The sequence below is a fragment of the Ips typographus genome, unplaced genomic scaffold (assembly GCF_016097725.1).
Source record: "Ips typographus isolate SLU unplaced genomic scaffold, UJ_Ityp_2.0 IpsContig34, whole genome shotgun sequence".
Classification (NCBI taxonomy): Eukaryota; Metazoa; Arthropoda; class Insecta; order Coleoptera; family Curculionidae; genus Ips; species Ips typographus.
The window spans coordinates 817,708-839,715 of record NW_028098573.1 but is presented as its reverse complement, the minus strand read 5'-3'; the positions used below and the strand labels follow the sequence as shown (position 1 = coordinate 839,715).

At 31.7% G+C, this 22,008-nt stretch overlaps 2 protein-coding genes and 1 pseudogene across 2 annotated transcripts in view; all 3 read left to right on the top strand.

Annotated features, from left to right (window-relative positions):
* The window catches only part of LOC145739679 (uncharacterized), a 256,327-nt gene that overhangs the window by 161,233 nt on the left and 73,086 nt on the right, over window positions 1-22,008 (top strand). The gene's annotated exons all lie outside the window — the stretch shown is intronic.
* Window positions 587-2,235, top strand: LOC145739676 (uncharacterized). The gene is made up of 4 exons (XM_081994983.1): window positions 587-977; window positions 1,040-1,256; window positions 1,321-1,714; window positions 1,848-2,235. The coding sequence occupies exons 1-4, from the start codon at window positions 785-787 to the stop codon at window positions 2,037-2,039; spliced, it is 996 nt and encodes a 331-aa protein (XP_081851109.1). The 5' UTR covers window positions 587-784; the 3' UTR covers window positions 2,040-2,235.
* Window positions 13,698-21,873, top strand: LOC145739705 (uncharacterized; annotated as a pseudogene).

The window sequence follows — 22,008 nt, the reverse complement described above, 5'->3', positions numbered from 1 at the left end:
ATTTTTAATCGGCTAAACGAAATAGAAAAAAGTTCTCCAAGAAAAAACTTAACAACAAACATTAAAAGTTTTGGTGCTTTTAATATTAACCATAATTATTGTCAATTTAAAAAACTTGAATTAAACAATTTCGTTATAGCTGTAGATGAAAAAAATAATACTGTTGCTTACTTAAACAAAATTCATAAAATTCGCTCAATTTTATTTATTGACGGAATATACAAATGTGTCGCAAACACTTTCAAATACTTAGAAGACTGCTATCATTATCCTATCGAGTCATCAAAGTTAGGTATTTATTTTGGTAGAGGTGAAATTAAAGAACGAGTCACATTTAATGTTTCTGAAATCACATGCAAATATTTATCACTTCCATTTAAAGATGGGTATTTTCTAATACCTGTACTTCATACCTACAAATCATAAAAAAATAGATCATTATACAAGGTGATTTTTATTTAAAAACGCACCTAAAGAAAACTTCTACGTATTCTAATTATATTATATAATTTAAATTTATGTATTTCATCTTCTGGTATCAATGTCATCTTCAATAGAAAAAAAGTAAAAACAGTGTGCACCATAAGCTAACATATTTCGTTAAAATGAGTGTGTATTTTTGGCAAGCTAAATACATTGAATTACGTTTTTAGTCACTCGGTTCGTTCAGTAATATAATTACTGTATTTTTTCTGATTTAGCATTTTGATTAATTTTACACCTATGTTTATAAAAATATGTTCAAATTACACTTCTGATAAGAATTATCACCAGATTCTGAAAAATGTATGCCATTATTGAGTTTGAGAAAAAGGAATGTGCCATTGTGCCTTTAAGCTGGTTGACAGAAAGCCAAACATTTTGCTACTGGCCACGAAATACATCTCAACAAGGTTTAGATAATATGGTGAAGCTAAACATGGCTCCAAAAAAAGCTTGGCCTCAGTATAATGTGGTAAAACTGTTGAATATGTTAGGTAGGTACTATTTATCTCTTACTTTACATGTATGGGCAATATTAATATTTTTATATTTCCAGATACTTATGAAGAGTCATGTATTTACTTGGAGAAATATATTTCCAACGTTAATAGTACATCTGACAGTGGAAAGATGGTAGTCCAAGAAATGGTAAAAAAAACTGTAGATGCAGACTCGGATTTTAACACCGATGACGAACCCATTGTACCAAATAAGAAAACGTGCTTAACTAGAAACACTGATGGTTCTGAAAATGTATCTAAAACATTTGAAAGGTATAGTAACTAGTTAGTGTTAACTTTGTTAAAGTTTTTAGAATAACCAGCATTTGAATTATAGTTTAAGTAATGAGTCTTCAGAAGAGAACTTTAGCGATGATGAAGATGACAACTTGAAAGATGTTTCCAAAAACCATGCAGCCAATGAAGTGATTCTCAATAAATCAATTAATAGTACCATTCCATCTGCCTCTGGATCACAGATGGGGATGTATTCAAATGGTTCCCAGTACTCGGCTTCAATGTTAGATAACATACTAAAAGAAATAAAATATATTCGGGAGGTGCAGGATCAACAGATGATCAAACTGGACATGATTGAACGGAATCAACAGACTAGTGTGATTCAACAACTGCAAAGACCTACTTCAATGCCCAATTTACCAATTTCAAACAAACAAGATTATAAAGCTGTGGAAGAATTTCTTGCAGATGAAAATAATGCTTTATATATGGTAAGTTTGTTTTAATTCCAGCCACAAGCAAAATATGTTTGAAATTATTACTTTAGTCCTAAGTGCCAGGAATTACAAATTTTATAATTTCAAATAATAATGTACTTTTAGCTAATGTACGTTACGTTTGCAGAGACGACGATTAGCGGCGATTGGTGGTTCCAGTGTCCGCAACACTGTGATGAATATATTAAAATTCTTGATTACGAACAAAGTGGCACAGCATTTTAATTGGTCTGGGAGGGACAAACACCCGTTTAAAACCACTCGAATGTTGTCGGTAATCAATGGTAAGTGTCAAAAATTATTTTGCATTTTGGCATAAATACAAATTTTTGTACACTATTTTACGGAGGCAGTCAAATTATCATACTCCGGACGAGAAAGGTCCGATTTGACAGACACAGACATTCATAACGCAGTAAAAGATTGGCTAAAATTAGCTAAGCATCGGTACCTCTATTCCAAAGAAAAAAAATAAAAATAATAAAATGTTTAGAATTTTTATTTTAACTGTAAAATTTAGCTGCTTAAGAATGTTTTTTATTTTGTTTTAGGTTGTAAACGGAAAATCAAACCAAAATGGGATAACGCAACAATGTATAGTAAACAGGAAAATGTTTTGGTTGTTACGTTTGCTATTTAATTTGTCACCTTTCTGTTTGTATATTACTTTGTTACGCCATTCTATATTTGTTTTGTTTTCTGCATAAGTGTTTAAATCAAGTTTTTACAGGGGTATTGTATTCATTATAAATGATTGATTTGTGATATTTCAAGGATTTGAATATATATATTTGTCAACTGTACTTTTGTTTATCATCATAGGTAACATAAACATAAATTAACATTCAATATTATAGGGCATTTCAATACGTATAAAATCAAAATTCTATACAGGAGTATTATTAATATTTCGTATACGTATATAATTATTTTTTGGATTATAGGTATACGACAATAGCAATAAACGTTTAATATAATTTACATATATAAGTTTATCCGCTAATTGTCATACACGTATAAACGAAGTAATAAACAACGTATTTAAAACATTTTTATTCAACTGTAAATCAACGAATTTTGAACGAGTATATTTACCAATTTTGATATATGTTTAACTTTGCTTACACATAATGTATATAAAATGGTTAGTAGTAGAGCAAAAATACACGTAGAAGTCGCGGACATTTTACAGTATATAACACGTTTTACATACACGGTATAGTGAAGGATAGTTGCGGATAGAAATAAACGAGTAATATACGGTTTTGTGTTGCTTGGCTTGCTAGGTGAACTTTTGCCAGTACATACATATAACTTAACATTTTATGGAGGCTAAAAGCCCACACAACTCACACCTGTACTTTCCGGTTTCTGTTTTTGAATGTGGTAATTGTAAAAGTTGGCTATAATACAATATATAAATTTTTATTCAAAAACATAGAAGCCTTTGAGCCAATTATCAACATTTTATAGGCAATTTCAAAGCTTCAAAACAATTTTTACCTGGAAATGTAAAAATCAAAAACAACAATCATGAAACTCGACTAAAAGGCTTAATTTTTGGCTTTTAAGATACATTTTAAACTATACTAACTACCAACAAGAAAATGATAGCCGAAATCTGTAACACTAATAGATGATAGACCAATTACAGATTTCTGAGCCATTTTCAACATTTTGAAGGCAATTACAACGCTGAAAAACTACTTTTTTATGTGGAAATGTAAAAATCAGTGACAACAATCATGAAACTTGACTAAAACCCTTAATTTTTGGCTTTAAAGGTAGATTTTAAAGGGTATCAATAAAGAAATGTTAGTCAAAACCTTGGAAATAGGCTTGATAACTTATTTGCAATTTTTATTATTTAATATCCGACAGGGCTATGGTTTCATCAGTAATGACACCTATTAAGATCAATTATCTACGAAATAATGTCTAGGGCGTTATTTTTTATAATGCCCTTAGACTCTTTATTTAAAGTAGATTTCCCCTACAATTTTTCTTAAAACTACCTAGATGAAACATATCCAAAAAGTTTTTTGACGCAAACAAAATTACAATAAGCATTTTTACATAGTTCATGAAAAGTTAAGATATTAACTATTCATTTATTTAGTTTATTGCCATACATTTTCGAATGTAAAAATTTTCATTTATTTTTAGTCGCAATTTTGTCGAAAACGGGGCATGCTACATTATGTCATTCATTTAACAACCCTTTTTTATAATCAATACTTCTATCCAAGAATTAAATAAAATATAGAGTGTACGTCTTAAAAAACAGACCACTTTACCATGCCACATTTGTCTGCGACACCCTGTACAGGGTGCTGCATTTTCGATGGTTTTACGGGGTACAGAGAAAACGGTAATAGATAGAAAAAAAGTAGCATACGTGTTCCGATCTCTTTTTCCGAGCTGAGATGACTGGCGAAGAGTGGGCTGCGCAAACTTCTTTTGTTTCAAAGATACGGGGGATTTTTGAAAATTGGTCATTTTGGAACCTCCTCTGTATTTCATTTGCTATTAAAGTTATCAAAAAAGGAAAAACGGTTTCCGGTAGAAGTTTTGACGTAGAATCCAATGGCGTAGTCAGTTTTTTTCTATTACGTTTAGTTTCTGACATATGACAGTAAGTTATATTTTTTTAAATGGAATACCCTATACAGGGTAATTCAAATTCGACCCTCACCATTGGGATCTCGGAAACTATAAGAGATACGAGAAAGTTTAAATTGGGGCAAAGTTGCGCAATGTAAAGCTCAACCAAATGTAGTTTTAAAAATTTCGATTTTCCGAGTACTTCCGAAGATATCCGAAAAAAACTGAAAATTTGATTTTTTGTTTTTATTTATTTCTAACCTTATTTGAAGAGATATCCCAAAACTAAAAGCATCTTTTCATTGCCACTTTTTCCTAGCTATTCGATGATGGATTCAAATTTGCCACACGACGTTTCGTTTTTTGGCAGCCATCATCAACTTTCTTTTTTCTTATGGGCGCCATATTGGATTTTTAGCCCACCAAATAGTACGTTTTATTCTGATTTTAGTGATGTATAATAACTTATGATTTGCTTCATAAATAACAAAATAATTCAATAAAAACTATTTTTACTTTAGTTATTGGCTTTGAGTTAATGGGCCGTTTTATAAAATGTCATTATTTGACAGTACTTGTCAAACACGATAATTCGGACGATCATTAGAGCTTTTAAAGATTTTTACCTTAGTTAGCTTTGAGATAATGAGACGTTTTATGAAGATTACTTGGTAGTACTTGTCACACGCAATTGGCCTGAACATACTTAGTCACAAAGGTGTACACGTGACTTAAACCGGTTTATTCACGAAGAGCTTAGGCCACTCGCTACGCTTGTGGACCTAATTGTTCTTTTCGTGAATAAAAAATGGTTTAAGTCACTTGCTGTATAAATAACTATTTTCGACGACTGACTTTGAAAGTACCTCATGTACGCTTCCATTTCAAAGCAGAAAGTGAATCATTTTCTGCTCTAGAGCGTTTTCGCTTTCTACTAACAATCTAGTCACCAACTTTTTTCGGCGTTTCCATAACAACGCTTGACATACCTGTTTGAAATAACCACATTCCGTCAAAGTGATTTATCGGTGACAATGAGTTCGAGCGACGAAAATGATGTGAGTTGTCCTTCTAATCCACCCCACAGCAGTCGTCGAAAAAATATCGTCTATATTTCGAGCCAAAAGTACTTTTGCCGCTTTTACATGATTGCAGCGTTCGGCTTCGCCTCAAGCTGCAAATTTCATGTGCAAGCGGCAAATATATACTTTCCGCTCTTAATATAGAATATACTATTAAATCACTCTGAATGACATTCGCTTATTTACAGATGTAAACAAACAAACATCAATGTTACATCTACGGGGCGCGGTGCAAATTTAATAGAACTGTAATTTTAGTTTTTTTTTTAATATAAAAAGTCGAAATTTAATAAAATACTGTATAAGACACGTGACTTAAAGCGGTTTATTCACTCGAATAAATATGAATGAATAAAAAATGGTTTGTCACTTATTGTATAAATAACTATAAACTTGCACTTAACATTATAAAAAATTTAAATTTGGCAAAAAATGAAGTTCCTAAAATGATGATCTTTCTCTTGGAAACATAAATAAGCCTTTTAAGTTAGAGATAATGCTAACAAATTTCTTTTTCTGATTAACCTAAATAGTTCAGCAATGCTTGTATAATAATAACATTTTCTGCGGGGATTTCTTTTCTAGATACATTTTTAACTATGATTGACTCCCTAATGATCGTCCGAATTATCGTGTTTGACAAGTACTGTCAAATAATGACATTTTATAAAACGGCCCATTAACTCAAAGCCAATAACTAAAGTAAAAATAGTTTTTATTGAATTATTTTGTTATTTATGAAGCAAATCATAAGTTATTATACATCACTAAAATCAGAATAAAACGTACTATTTGGTGGGCTAAAAATCCAATATGGCGCCCATAAGAAAAAAGAAAGTTGATGATGACTGACAGAAAACGAAACGTCGTTTGGCAAATTTGAATCCATCATCGAATAGTTAGGAAAAAGTGGCAATGAAAAGTTGCGTTTAGTTTTTTGATATCTCTTCAAATAGGGTTAGAAATAAATAAAAACAAAAAATCAAATTTTCAGTTTTTTTCGGATATCTTCGGGAGTACTCGGAAAATCAAAATTTTTAAAACAGCATTTTGTTGAGCTTTAAATTGCGCAACTTTGCCCTAATTTAAACTTTCTCGTATCTCTTATAGTTTCCGAGATCCCAATGGTGAGGGTCGAATTTGAATTACCCTGTATATTTTTAGTTCATTTAATTCTGTTGATTTTTACTTTTTCAACGGTGTATTAAAACATACAGTGTGACCCATTTAGAATGGAAACACCCCTATAAAATTTTAGGTTATTAACCGATTTCAATGATTTTTTTTTTGAAATAATTAGGAATGAAATGTCTATTACGGGAGAAAATTTTAAATATTTATTTCAGTTTTCAGGTCATATTACGATACTTTTTCTTGATAGAAAATGGAAAATTTTTATTAGCGATATTTTTATTGAAAAAATTACTACGCCACTGGATCTATAGTGCTTTCAAATAGCTGTGACCGAAATTAAAAAATTAATTTTTATTATTATTTTTTTTTTTTACATTAAATTAATCAATTAATAATTAATAATACACAAGTAAATAAAAACAACAAGGATAAAGGCAACAGTTGATGCAGGGTGTTCTTTTGTGACCGTTAGCTTAGAGGATTTTTGAATTTTAATTTGTCATAACTTTGTTATTAATGAATGGATTTTTATGAAATTTTGGTCACAGCTATTTGAAAGCACTATAGATCCAGTGGCGTAGTAATTTTTTCAATAAAAAAATCGCTAATAAAAATTCTCCATTTTCTATCAAGAAAAAGTATCGTAATATGACCTGAAAACTGAAATAAATATTTAAAATTTTCTCCCGTAATAGACATTTCATTCCTAATTATTTCAAAAAAAAAATCATTGAAATCGGTTAATAACCTAAAATTTTATAGGGGTGTTTCCATTCTAAATGGGTCACACTGTATAAGTTTGTAAACGTTTATCTTGGTAATTAGAAAAAATGCGTTTCCTTAACAAAAAAAGTGCTAAATAATATGTATAAAAATACCCACAGTCAAAACAAAATGTGGCAATGTTCATATTTACATGTTACATGTCGTTTATAAACAGTTTTTTCAACTTCCACCTTAAAAATAGTAGAAAATAGAAATGGCCACTTTTCTTATTAAAGTGACGGTAGAACTGTTTGTAACTTAGATTTTTAATAAGATTTATTAAAAATATTTAATTTTCTGATGTGTTAGTTTATATGATTTCCGATTTTGTTTGGTATTTTAGATATTGGCCTTTTTTTAGCTTAGCAAAGGTCTTTTTTTAAAATAACAGGATTAACCTCTACAAATTTATATGTTGTAATACACCGTTGAAAAGGTAAAAATCAACAGAATTAAATGACGTAAAAATATATAGGATGTTCCATTTAAAAAAATGTAACTTACTGTTTATGAAAACCACAAAGTTTTATTAAAATATGTATGAGTTTTGAAAAAAAAAATAACTTTGTGTTTTTTTTATAAAACTTCAACACCCTGTAGTTCCTAAAAGACGCATTTCCGGGATATAGTTTATAGAACAAACTGGGATTATTTTTGGACGTAGAATACGTGGTTAAAATTTGTGTATTAAAACCTGAATCACCCTGTATACAGGGTGTTCTAAATTAAGTGCGCACCAATGCCAACTTTTTTATTATTGAAAATAGAAAATTGTTTAAATTAACAAACCTGTGGCATTTTTTGCGTTCACTGAAACGGCGTCAGACGTTGCTAATGTCAAATAGTTAATTTCAAACGCATAATTTAATATTTATCCGTACATCCCGTATTTTAAGTCTGCTATTAAATGATAAAATACCATACGTTGATACCTTGGTTAGATCAAGTTTTATGACTTACGCTCGTAGGAAGTTTTTTATTGAGAGGTGAGATGGTTTTACTTTTGAAGCAAATTTCACCGTTAAAGAAATTAATAAATAAAAAAAAATGTCCAAGGAATTTACTGAGCTCCTCACACTCTCCCTAACCTTCTTTCAGAAGGGGGGTGAGAGGGTTTCTAAATTACAATCAAACCTAGTACAAAAATAAAAAATTATTTGTGAATGAACTTAAAAATCCATTAGAAAAGGAAAACATTTTAAGCAAATTTCACCCTTAAGGAAATTAATTTAAAAAAACCCTACCATCATTCTTCTGAATAACCTAACTTAAAGTAAAAATGCAAAAAAAAACAGTATTTTTGATATGTACAAACTTAATTGGTTACTGTCAAGGTGACAGTGACAGGTCGACAAATAATTTGACAGACAAGGTCGTATTAAGGAAGTGTTTGCAAAAACTCCCCTGGTGTGGTCTGTTTTAATCGTGCTTTTTTTTTTCTCTTAATTTCAGTGAGTTACGGCCTAAAAATCGCGGTGTAAACACACACACCCAAACCAAAAAAAACTAAACAAAACAAATGACGCGCTCTGATGATGGCTAATACAACAAACAAAACAAAAAAAAACAAAACGTAAGGTTCAAGGTGAAAGCTAGAGACGAAATTCAATCAAGACGGCCATGGATTGCACGTTTCGGCGGCTTTGACTCACTTCGGCTCTTTTTCTTTTTGTTTGGTTTTTACGACCCTTTGAAAAAGTATTTCAAGCAACGTGACTTCCCTAGAGCTGTAAACTAGACTAGACAGGGTTGTAACTTAGCGTTTTGACAGGTAATTGGGGCAAAATTGTCCGAAAAATGTCTTTGCCGGCTGGCGTGTAATAACATTTTTATATGCTCCTAAAAATGCTTAAGTGGCAAACAAAATAATGGTTTTTAAAAAACACAATTTTATTTCGGCCAAGTTACAAAATGAGCTTAATAATATGGAACTGAACTCAGACACTACGTGTCTAGTAATTTAAATAGTTAATTAATTTAATTTTTTAATTTAATTTATTAATTTATTAATTTAATTATTTTATTTTTTATTTTTAGACGGTTTTGAAATATTTTGATGCTATGCTGCTTCAGGAGCATTTGGAAGCTTCTAGATGCTGTTTTGGAGCTTCTAAACTGTTTTGGAAGCTTTTGAAATCTTTTTAGACGACTTCAAGAGCATTTAGAAGGTTTTTTAGCATCAGTTTAAAAAGCGTATTGAAGGCTCTGAACCGCTTTGACAAAAATACAACTTGGATAAATTTATATGCTGTGATATACGGTCATCGATTGAATAGCAGATAATTTTGGTTTTTGGGAGTTGAAATGTAGTAGAAGTCAAACTTCACAGTTTAGCTGACGTTTTACATAATTTATTTTTGTATCCTCCGCATCTACGGATTTAAAAATCAAAGTCAAGAGAAAGCATAGCAAAAGCAGCTTTTTCAACCAATTAAACAATTCAATCATAAACTACGAACAGTGCTGCAATTTACGCAAATGCTGCCCATGTTGACTTATCATTTTGAGTTTATCACATAACATTTTTGACTGAAGCGATATTATTTCATTTGGCCACCTTGTATTTGCAGTCCAAGTTCTGCAAGACAAAACATTGTCTGGGATGTCTTCAAAAGGCGCCTAACAATTTATTAGGATAGAAAGTCATAAAAGTCGCTTTTGGTTAGACTAGAAACCTTATCTGCTTTCAATACTAAAACCAGGTGTCATTTCGGTTTAGCAAAGTATACCAGGGTAAAATAGAGCAATAAAACATTGCATTTATTTTTGCTAGTTATATTTACAACCAAATATAATGGTTTTTAAAAACCAGATTTATTTCAGACGAGTTACAAAGTGAGCTTAATAATATAGAACTGAACTCGAGCATTTTATTTCTAACAATTTTGTATAAAAATAGTTGCTTGACTTACTTGCACTACATGACTTAAGTATAAACATTGGGTATTCCTAATTAAAGGGTTAGGGATGCAATAAAAAACTTGCTAGGTGAACTTTTGCCGGTACATACATATAACTTAACATTTTATGGAGGCTAAAAGCCCACACAACTCACACCTGTACTTTCCGGTATCTTTTTTTGAATGTGGTAATTGTAAAAGTTGGCTATAATACAATATATAAATTTTTATTCAAAAACATAGAAGCCTTTGAGCCAATTACCAACATTTTATAGGCAATTTCAAAGCTTCAAAACCATTTTTACCTGGAAATGTAAAAATCAAAAACAACAATCATGAAACTCGACTAAAAGGCTTAATTAAATAAAAAAATTAATAAAGTCGAATTTTTTTTTTTATTTTGAACCTGCTGGCGTTATTATTAACGTTTGGATTAATGTAAGATTTGAGGTAAGTTAAGTAGGAATAAATTGTCTTATTTTGGACCCTACTCTTTGTGGTAGAACGTTGAACACACAATATTGATACAATAAGTACCAATTTAAAAATTCAATTTATTATCTATTTACAGAGGCTGCCAAAATTACTTTCCAAAGTAAGGGCTTGGGAATAGAATCAACCGATAAAGTCATTGGTTTGGCATGCCAGGACTGGTTGAAATTGTCGAAGCAGAGATATGAAAACTCAAGAAAACAAATAAATAAATAAATCATGAAAAAAATTCCCAGAATATTTTTAATAATAATTTGGATAATAACTACCAATATGTAAATCATAAAAGAATAAAAAAAATTATTTTATGATGTATGTATTTTAATTTTAGAAACCTCAAAAGCGTTCAACAAAACAAATTCAGATATTTATTTAATGAGCTAGGTCTGCTTTAGAATTTGATTCAGATTGCAACGGTACAAATGTGACTTATACAGGGTGTTTCCAAAATAGATCAGGCAACTCGGGACGTATGAGATTTTTTTTACACCTGACTTGTCAGAATCAAATAAAAATGTAGTCTAGAGTGGCTTTAAATATTTTACCATATAGATTTGTTATAGGTATGTAAATTATCTCCCCAATCTTCCTAAACCATCGATTTTGGAAACACGGTTATATACAGGGTGTCCCAACTCTAATTAAGACACTTACGCGGGGATTTAATGATACATTCAAAAATTCGTTTTTTTCTTCACAAAATACTGTATACAGGGTAATTCAAATTCGACCCTCACCATTGGGATCTCGGAAACTATAGGAGATACGAGAAAGTTTAAATTGGGGCAAAGTTGCGCAATGTAAAGCTCAACCAAATGCAGTTTTAAAAATTTCGATTTTCCGAGTACTTCCGAAGATATCCGAAAAAAACTAAAAATTTGATTTTTTGTTTTTATTTACTTCTAATCTTATTTGAAGAGATATTCCAAAACTAAAAGCACCTTTTCATTGCCACTTTTTCTCAGCTATTCGATGTTGGATTCAAATTTGCCACACGACGTTTCGTTTTTTGGCAGCCATCATCAACTTTCTTTTTTCTTATGGGCGCCATATTGGATTTTTAGCCCACCAAATAGTACGTTTTATTCTGATTATAGTGATGTATAATAACTTATGATTTGCTTCATAAATAACAAAATAATTCATTAAAAACTATTTTTACTTTAGCTATTGGCTTTGAGTTAATGGACCGTTTTATAAAATGTCATTATTTGACAGTACTTGTGAAACACGATAATTCGGACGATCATTAGAGCTTTTAGAGATTTTACCTTAGTTAGCTTTGAGTTAATGAGACGTTTTATGAAGATTACTTGGTAGTACTTGTTACACGCAATTGGCCTGAACATACTTAGTCACAAAGGTGTACACGTGACTTAAACCGGTTTATTCACTCGAAGAGCTTAGGCCACTCGCTACGCTTGTGGACCTAGTTGTTCTTTTCGTGAATAAAAAATGGTTTAAGTCACTTGCTGTCTAAATAACTATTAAATCACTCTGAATGACATTCGCCTATTTACAGATGTAAACAAACAAACATCAATGTTACATCTACGGGGCGCGGTGCAAATTTAATAGAACTGTAATTTTAGTTTTTTTTTTAATATAAGAAGTCGAAATTTAATAAAATACTGTATAAGACACGTGACTTAAACCGGTTTATTCACTCGAATAAATATGAATGAATAAAAAATGGTTTGTCACTTCCAAAATAAATAACTATAAACTTGCACTTAACATTATAAAAAATTGAAATTTGGAAAAAAATGAAGTTCCTAAAATGATGATCTTTCTCTTGGAAACATAAATAAGCCTTTTAAGTTAGAGATAATGCTAACAAATCTCTTTTTCTGATTAACCTAAATAGTTCAGCAATGCTTGTATAATAATAACATTTTCTGCGGGGGTTTCTTTTCTAGATACATTTTTAACTATGATTGACGCTCTAATGATCGTCCGAATTATCGTGTTTGACAAGTACTGTCAAATAATGACATTTTATGAAACGGCCCATTAACTCAAAGCCAATAACTAAAGTAAAAATAGTTTTTATTGAATTATTTTGTTATTTATGAAGCAAATCATAAGTTATTATACATCACTAAAATCAGAATAAAACGTACTATTTGGTGGGCTAAAAATCCAATATGGCGCCCATAAGAAAAAAGAAAGTTGATGATGGCTGCCAAAAAACGAAACGTCGTGTGGCAAATTTGAATCCATCATCGAATAGCTGAGAAAAAGTGGCAATGAAAAGGTGCTTTTAGTTTTGGAATATCTCTTCAAATAAGATTAGAAATAAATAAAAACAAAAAATCAAATTTTCAGTTTTTTTCGGATATCTTCGGAAATACTCGGAAAATCGAAATTTTTAAAACTGCATTTGGTTGAGCTTTACATTGCGCAACTTTGCCCCAATTTAAACTTTCTCGTATCTCTTATAGTTTCCGAGATCCCAATGGTGAGGGTCGAATTTGAATTACCCTGTATATTGCACCTTTTCAAACCATAAACTTTTTATCTCAAACTCTTTCTCTGAAATGTACAGGAGGGGAGATATTTAGTGTCTAAATAGAGTTGGGACACCCTGTATAGCAAGTGGAGTTGTTAGAAAACATCATATAAACATATTTTAAAAAGGCAAATATTTAATATTAATTATGATATTTTTAGACGTAAATTTGTTTACCCTCATAGACGTATTATATCTACCAAACTATTTTGGGGCTTATAGTCGTTATTATATGGTATATCATATTGCTATATCTACGTTAATTATGAACTTTTTACAAACGTGACATATAACGTGTTTCAAACGTATATATAAACGATTATATTTCATTTATCAATATACTATAAATCAACCTATTTTAGGCGGACATTTTAACGTACATCAGACGTTTTCTCTAAATCATTCATGTACTACTAGAGTATACAAAAATTAAACGTATAATAGACAAATTTGTGTTGCTTGGGCATTCAGCTGTTCTCAAAGCCATCATGTATGCATACTACAACGGTAATTCACGCTTACACTCGGACGATATTTTGGCTATTCAAAGTTTATATGGATTTAAAACTCCTCCAAATACTACTACTACTACTACTGTGCCATCTCGCACCGTCTATAAACCTACTCTGACTACTACCGTGCACACACCCTATACACAGCCGCCCTTACCGTACAAGCCTGAAATTAAGCCGCAACTTCGAATATGTGATGTAAATCCAAGTGATTTGTTTTTCTTAATAATGCATTACAACTTATATATCCTACATTCAGATCAAATATGGATTATGGATTTACAGATTAAGAAAATGTCTAGAAAGAGTATTTCTATCTACTCTGTATTTCCTTTTTTACCTAAAATAGAAAAAATTACGGCCGCCTATCAAAAATTAACCTAATAATGAATTAGTTTTAATTGTAAATAAGGAAATCTATGTTATAAACGATAAAAATTTTAAGCTAAGTAGAAAACTTTATTAATCAGATCTACAGATTCCCTTTGAAAACGATTTGATTGGGGCAATCAACACCTATAGCGGGAAAACCATATATTTTTTTAGCGATAATTATTATTGTATAATCAATGAATGTTCCTTCACTGTAGAAAGCTATGGGTATATTTCGAAAGACTTTAACGGAATTCCTCCAGCTATAAATGGAGCTTTCCGTTATACCAATGGGTTGTTGTATTTTTTCCAAAATCAGCGCTATTTTGAATATGATGAATTTTCAAATGCTTTAAAAAAATCTGATCAGTTAAGTTTAAGCATCTTTGACATTCCCTGTCCAAATTTGTCTTTGTATGAACAACTTAAAATACTACTTACTCATATAACAAAGGTTGTAAATAAATAAAAAACATGTATAAAGTACATAATTAGCAGGTTTATTACAGACCCCACAAAGCACACCTATTTCATGTAATCTAGCTACATGATTACAATGCTCACAAAAATAAAAATCCATTATTTCAGGACATCGTAGGGAATTGAGAAAGTCCACCTGCCCCTTCGCCTCCTCGTTTTCGTGTGGCGCGAGTAACAGCTCTTCAAACGGAAGGGGTGGTATTGGGAATAACAATTCTTTAAAACAGCAATTTTCTGCATCCAAAACGGTTTTACTCGACTCCTGATCCGTTTCAAACACCGTCATTTTTGGTACACTTTAACGACTCCAACCAAACAACAGAAACCATGTCTTCCCAAACTAACTAAAATAAAATAGAATTTTACTGTAACCTCGGCACAAATGCATATATAATCACTTGCATGGGGAATGCAGTTGATATGTAAAAGCTCGGCTTACACAAGTCAATTAAATTAATAATATAAACACTTGCATGGGAATTAGTTCATATGCAAATAGTATATTACACACCGAGGTGGGAAGAGTTTCATTACTATCGAGAGATTAGTTAGATAGCCGAGACGCAAAGCGTCCAGGTTTAGCTAGGATCTCGAGACAGGAATGAAACTTCCTACCAAGGTTTGTATACTATTTTATTTACAACCATCATATTTCTATCAAAATTTACAAATCATTGTTTCATTCTGAACATATCTAGAATATTACATTTAACAAAAAACTACCAAGCAGGCATTTTTCTCAGAATAATCAATCAGGTATATTGTTACCGTAGCTATGTGGTAAACAACTCACCAATATAAATAAATGTCAGAAAAAGTGTGTACCCCGCCAGAAATACCACAGGCTGCTGACGCATTAGCACACGGCTTGGTGCCAGAGAAAAGTAAGCATCGCTACCTAAAAGCTATTGAATTATATAGGAAGTGGTGCGAAGAAAAAATTAAAAAGGCTGGGAGGATGGAAATCTAGTACTGTGGCAGAAGGTTATGTGGATAGCTCAATGGAGAATAAAACCAAAACTGCCGTTATGCTGTCCCAACGTGCCATGTCTTCTGAAGCTGTTGCAAGTAGTTCACAAACCTCAGTCATTCAGCAGCAAATTAATTTGTCGACCAAAGAGACAACTGTTGGAGACGCCAGTGCTGGTACTGGCCTAAATATTTCTACACAGACAAACTAATATATACAGACGGTCAGCCAAATGGTTAAAAAACGAAACGCTAAATGGAGACCCTTTGCTGTTCAACAGTCTCCATCGGCGAATCGACGGTATCTATTTCGAGCGTCTCATAACAGATGGCAGTGCAGCCAGTAAATTTTTCTGCAGTTTGGCTCTTGTTTGAAGGCATAATTACGCAACGTTGCCTGGTATTGCTAGAATTCTTTGTACCATCAGAAATTTTTTTAAATGATCATTGCAATTTGCTTATATTGTTTTATTAAGAAATATTAAGATATTGAGGGTAACTAGGAATCGTGTTATTGGAGTTAGAACAGATAAAACTTTATTTAGAACGTATTTAAGTTTATAATTGGCACTGGTATTTACGGATAATGTTTTCCCGCCAAATTCATCAAAACTGTTGCTATTTGTTAACCGTACGTGCAGACATCGGTAGTGGAAGTTTAACTTTTGTGTTATTTATTATTTTTTTTCTGCTCACATAGATATCTGATATTTACAAATATGTCGGGAAATGTGTGCAAGTACTTAAACTGTGGAAAAAGTGGTCGTGACGGTGTCCGATTATTTAGATTTCCCCATAAGAACCCTGAACTTTGTCGAAAGTGGGTGATTTACTGCGGTATGGGCTATTTTTAACTAAAAATGTTCTTATTTAGCTTGCTTTAATGTAGTGCCGCATGATGCTTTTCTGTATTAACCTATTACCTTACTTAAAAGTTAAAAGACTATTTAAAAACCCATTGTCGCACTTTGCAATAGGTATTCAATTTGTTCAGGGTTAGGACTTCTTTAATATTATTGTCGATCAATATTATTGACTATCTCGTTTATTACGAATAGGTAGGTAGGTACACTTTTATAATACAGGGTGATGCTTAATAACATGATAATATTCTACTAATTAGTACTATATTCATATCATAGACTAGACTTGCACATGTTTTAATGTGCAAACAATTTGGTAATTTTAACCAGTGGCGTTCGTACAGATTTTGCATGTATTTATTGAAAAAAATTATACGTTATTGCATAATTCTTCGTGGTTTTTTCATATTATCAAAATTATTTTGAAAGTCCTAATTGGACATGTAACATAAATTGTTAATAAAATGAACAAGGAGCTGCTTTTTTATAAATATTCGAGAAATATTATTTGAGGTTGTTCTATTATAATTATTATTATTATAAATACTATTTGTAACTGATAAACTTTGTTTCTTTGGATAGGTAACAGTATTATAAGCTCGAGTATAAAATAAAAAAAATTAAGTTTTGTTTATAATCAACATCAGTAAACAGAAATTTATTAGTAGATTATAACATTTCATTTTTTCAAACAAAAGGTGTTATGTCAAATAGGCACCACATTTTTTCGATTTTAGAGAGTTACAACCATTTGAGAAGAAATAATTACCTAAACTATTATTTTTGACAGCATTTTTCCACAATTTGGTTACCCTGCTTTTTGCAATTACAAAATGCTTTTTTTGCATTTTTTTTGTATGCAAAAAGGATGGTCCTCCGGGAACTCCATCGATTGTTGATAAAGTACACTTAAAAAAAAATCGAAAATTTGGCTACCAACCAAAATCGATGGGGGGTCGTTGATCTAAAATATTTCCAAGTTGGTGGTACTTCCGGTTATAGCAAAAGTAGCTACCAACTTCCGTATTTTAAATGGAACACCATGGATTAAAAAAATATTAAAAATATTCTTTTTTGTACGACTTGTCTAATTTTGAGTGATGATACTTGACAGTACCTGTTTTGAAGGCGGGAAGGACTAGTTCCTGTCTAGTTTCTGGTTGGAAGGGCTAACAAACCGGGAAGTAAATACCTGCTGCACTTACCGTTCGTCTGAACAGGGAAGTAAGATACAAGATTAAAAGAAATTTGTTAAAATGTTTTCATTTTATTTCATAATTAGGATGATTTTGATGAAGTCGTACAAAAAATAGTGTAAGCATCACGAACAACGTCTCAGACAAATTAGAGGCTTTGCTTTGCTCAGCCTCCAAACTTTGTCATCGATCAGTAAAGCTTACTTACCGTTCTCGATACTTAATATACTATTATTTCTACTTTTTCCGTATTTGATCGATGTTCGCGGCTGACCACCCTGTATATAAAGTGTATCATTTTTTGTAATCAAGACTTATCAGGACTACCTGCAATGGCATTTGAATTGAATTAAACAAATCGGTTGAATTACAAAGCTCCTTTTTTTTGAGGTAAAGGCCGCATTCGTTTTCGCGCTCCATGGAGCGAGCAGGGCCAAGGTGACGTCATTATGTCATTCTGAAAAAAATTACGTCATTCTGACGTCACATTCGCTTTACTCTCTCCATATGAAGCGTGAAGACAAATACGCTTAAAGTAACCTAAGATGATTATTAAAAAATGAGAAACTTAAAAATTTAATCAAAAAATAAATACATTATAGAATGTGCTTCTGTGGGCATTCCTGAAGTATTGTTAATAAAACCTGGATGCACTGTATACAACAAAAATCATTTCGATCCTTTTTTATTTTGATTTGTAGGTAAACACAGAGCTTTATGATTTAAAGTAACATATGAATCATATGATCAGTCAATAAATAAAATAATTAAGACGAAATATTATTATTTACTATAAGAAAAAGTTTCGATTTTTAATAATTTTACAGGAAACGCAACTTTAGCCGATTTACCACCAGACATTATAAGGCAAAAATTCATCTGCGAAAACCATTTTTCCGATGAAAATTACCGCCGAGGTAAAAAAAAATTTTATTTAAAAAATGACGCTGTGCCAAGACACTACGGTACTCTCAACTTCGAAGAGTTGAAAGTCCTTACACCTCAGAAAACTTACTCGAAAACCTGGAGCAACATGGACAGGCCCAAGAGAAAATTAAATTTTATTGAGCCCAATTTGAACACAGATATTAATTTTATAAGTGACATATCAAGTTTGCCTGATTATACTAAGTTGACTCCCCGCAAAGAAAAATTATATAAAAAAATTAGATTTCAAACAAAGCAAAACAGAAATTATAGAGCTAGATTAAATAGAGCAAAGGCCTATATAAAACTTCCAAACTGGCGATTTTTAACATTTTACCATTTTTATCAATTTTAAGTTCTGTGGCTAAAACACGTACTATTTTAGATTAAATTTAATTATTTGCAAGCATACCTACAAAATGCGCTCGGCTTTTTTTCTTATTTCTATTCCGTACCGACCCGTCGCGTCGCGCCGGTGATTTGATGCAGTTGTATAATCATAAATGCCGTGCGCGGAACGCGTCTCTGCAGAAATATGGCAACACTGCGGAAAACAAATTTCGCTCCTTCAGACGATCGCAGCCGATTACGCATGAGTCATCAAAATATTTTAAAACAATTCATTAGTCTGACTGGTCTGGCGCCTTCACCAAAATTATATGGCTTCCATTTGCTCTGACCGTCTGTATATATTAGTTTGTCTGTGATTTCTATAAACACTTATAATAATTCAAATGTAACCATTAATTTCAATAAGTAGTTTGTTTTAGTTTAGATCATGTTAATTTTAGTATTGTAATGTATTATAGGCATTATAACCGTTAGAATGCATACAATTTAAGTTGTAATCCAGGACATTTTTCTCAATTTATTATTTGCGAACTGAATATCGATCCGACTTTATCTGACATTAAAAAATTTGATTCAATCATTTTTTTTTTAAAAAATATTAACAATCACACAATTTTAGAGGGCGGGAAATGAGGGCGGGAAGTGAGGGCGGGAAGTGAGGGCGGGAAGTAGAGGTGCGCAATATGATACTTCCTAACCTTCAATGACGTTAGTAATGACAGCATTACATATATGGTTGTAAATAAACATATTTATTCCCTTATCACCTGCATTGGAATGTGGTAAGCGAGGCGGAAATGTGGTAGACCCCCCCTCCCCCAAATGCATATAAAACCAGTCAACAAGAGTTGAAAACATTAGTCTACACCCAAAAGTATATATCTACCTTAAACAAAAAAATCATGAACCTAACCAAAATTAACGAATCCGGCAGTTTGGTTGAAAAACCTCTCCTAAAGTTTCAACAACTTGAATTAAACCAATTGTATCCCTTGCACAACCTAAAAGTGGTCAATTCAAAATTTGGTGGTGGTTCGGGCCGAGTTGTCTGACAGCGTGGTGTTTTTGCCTAGTCGGATGACGGCACCCATTAAAGACAGTTTGGCGGAAATTTGTAAGTATAATTAAAATATATTTAGGTGTAATACTAATCATGATTTAATCATTTCAGAAAGATCGAAGATGTCAGATTGTACTGGAGCTGCAGCAGAAATCAGCGTACACACCCTTGAGTTATTTCTAAAAGCCTACGCCATATTGGTACTTCAGCCAGTACCTGAAGAAGTAGCAGCATGGTTGAAAAAAATTGCAACTTCAATTAGACAAGTGCAAACTGTGCTGCGGCGGTCGGACAAAAATGTGGGTGTGTACAAAAAACTTTTAACTAATTTAGGACATTTCAAAACACTTAAGATACTTTTTAAAAATTTAAACAATCACGTAGGTGGTGGTTTAAATAGAAAAAAAAGATCTGATAGAGTTAAATGGTTAAATAACGATGTATCTTTAGGCGTTATCAAAAATTGTCAGTTTAGAAATAAACATTAATAAATATGAAGTTGGAAATGGTGGTTCGTCATACATACCACTTCCACAGGAAATTGCGAATAAACACGCTTGCATTAATATTAAAAATAATGACAATGCATGTTTTTTCTGGAGTGTAATGGCAGCCCTTTTTCCAGCACATAGAAATTCTGACAGGGTTTCTTCTTATCCAAATTATTTTATTATTTTATTAAAGAGTGTTAAAAACTAATGGTATCGAAGCAATGTCTCTGTCTAATATTCCAAAATTTGAAAAACTCAATAAAATTTCAATTAACGTGTACATGCTTGAGTTGGAAAAGCAGGGTTATGTTACCGTTCCAGCCAGGCTCACTAGTCAAAAATTAGAAAAACATGTCAATTTACTTTTAATTCAAAACAAATATACCATTAAATGTGATTATGCTATACAAGAAGATGAGACGGAGCTGAAATACCATTATTGTTGGATCAAAGACTTGTCTAGGCTTTTATTTAAACAGATAAATAAATATAGATGTAAAAAATTTGTTTGTGATAGATGTTTAAATTATTTTAATAGTAATGATAAATTAAAAAACCATACCACTTTATGTGAGCGAAAAAATTTTAGTCAAATTACATTTCCGCCTTATGATCATGTGGAGTTCAACACCTTTTGTAATTTACGCTGATTTCGAGTCGATTTTAGAGCGACAAAATGATGAAGTGCACTATCAAAAACACACAGCATTTAGTGTAGGCTATTATTTCAAGTGTGACTATGATGATACACTATCTTTTTATAAAACATATCGAGGTCTTGATTGCTTAGATTGGTTTTCAAACGAAATGCAAACTCTATCAAAATTGGTTAAATCTAAAATAAAAAATATTATTCCAATGGATCTTAGTAGTGACTATGATAAGAAGAATGGGCATTGTCATATTTGTGAAAAAATATTTAACGCAAGTGACATTGTCGTTCGCGATCATTGCCATTTCACGGGAAAAATTAGAGGTCTGAGCCATCAAGCCTGCAATTTAAACTGTAAATCACAATTTGTAATTCCAGTTTTTTTTCGTTGTTTAAATGGGTATGATTCCCACTACCTTATTAAAAAATTTGGGGAAAATGAGAGGATTACCGTTCTACCTCTTAACAAGGAAACATATATTTTCTTCACGATCTACAATTCTGAAACTAATCTCAAGTTTCGCTTTGTAGATTCTTTGAGATCTTTAAATGCATCATTAAGTGAATTAGTGTCTACACTGGACCCTGCTGATTTACAAATAACAAAAAAAGAATTTTACGTGACCGACAACCAATTTACTCTATTAACAAGAAAAGGTGTTTTCTGTTACGATTACATTGACCATATAGATAAGTTGCAGGAAACTGCTTTACCAAGCAAAGAAAAATTGTACAGTCAGCTCAATGATGAAAACATTAGTGATGAAGATTATTACCAAGACACGTTTTAACATCGGGTCGGGTCGAAAACATGGCGGACGACAGACATTCTCAAGTTTACTCAGAGTTAAAAAAGTTTAATAAAGACACTCTGCTACATTTTATTGTTTACCGTGAGTTCCCGGAAAATACAGTGATTAGTGACT

Coding starts and splice junctions, on each gene's coding strand:
- LOC145739676 (XM_081994983.1), top strand. CDS start 785: ATGTATGCCATTATTGAGTTTGAGAAAAAGGAATGTGCCATTGTGCCT. Junction 978..1,039: donor AAAACTGTTGAATATGTTAG/GTAGGTACTATT, acceptor TTATATTTCCAG/ATACTTATGAAGAGTCATGT. Junction 1,257..1,320: donor GTATCTAAAACATTTGAAAG/GTATAGTAACTA, acceptor TTTGAATTATAG/TTTAAGTAATGAGTCTTCAG.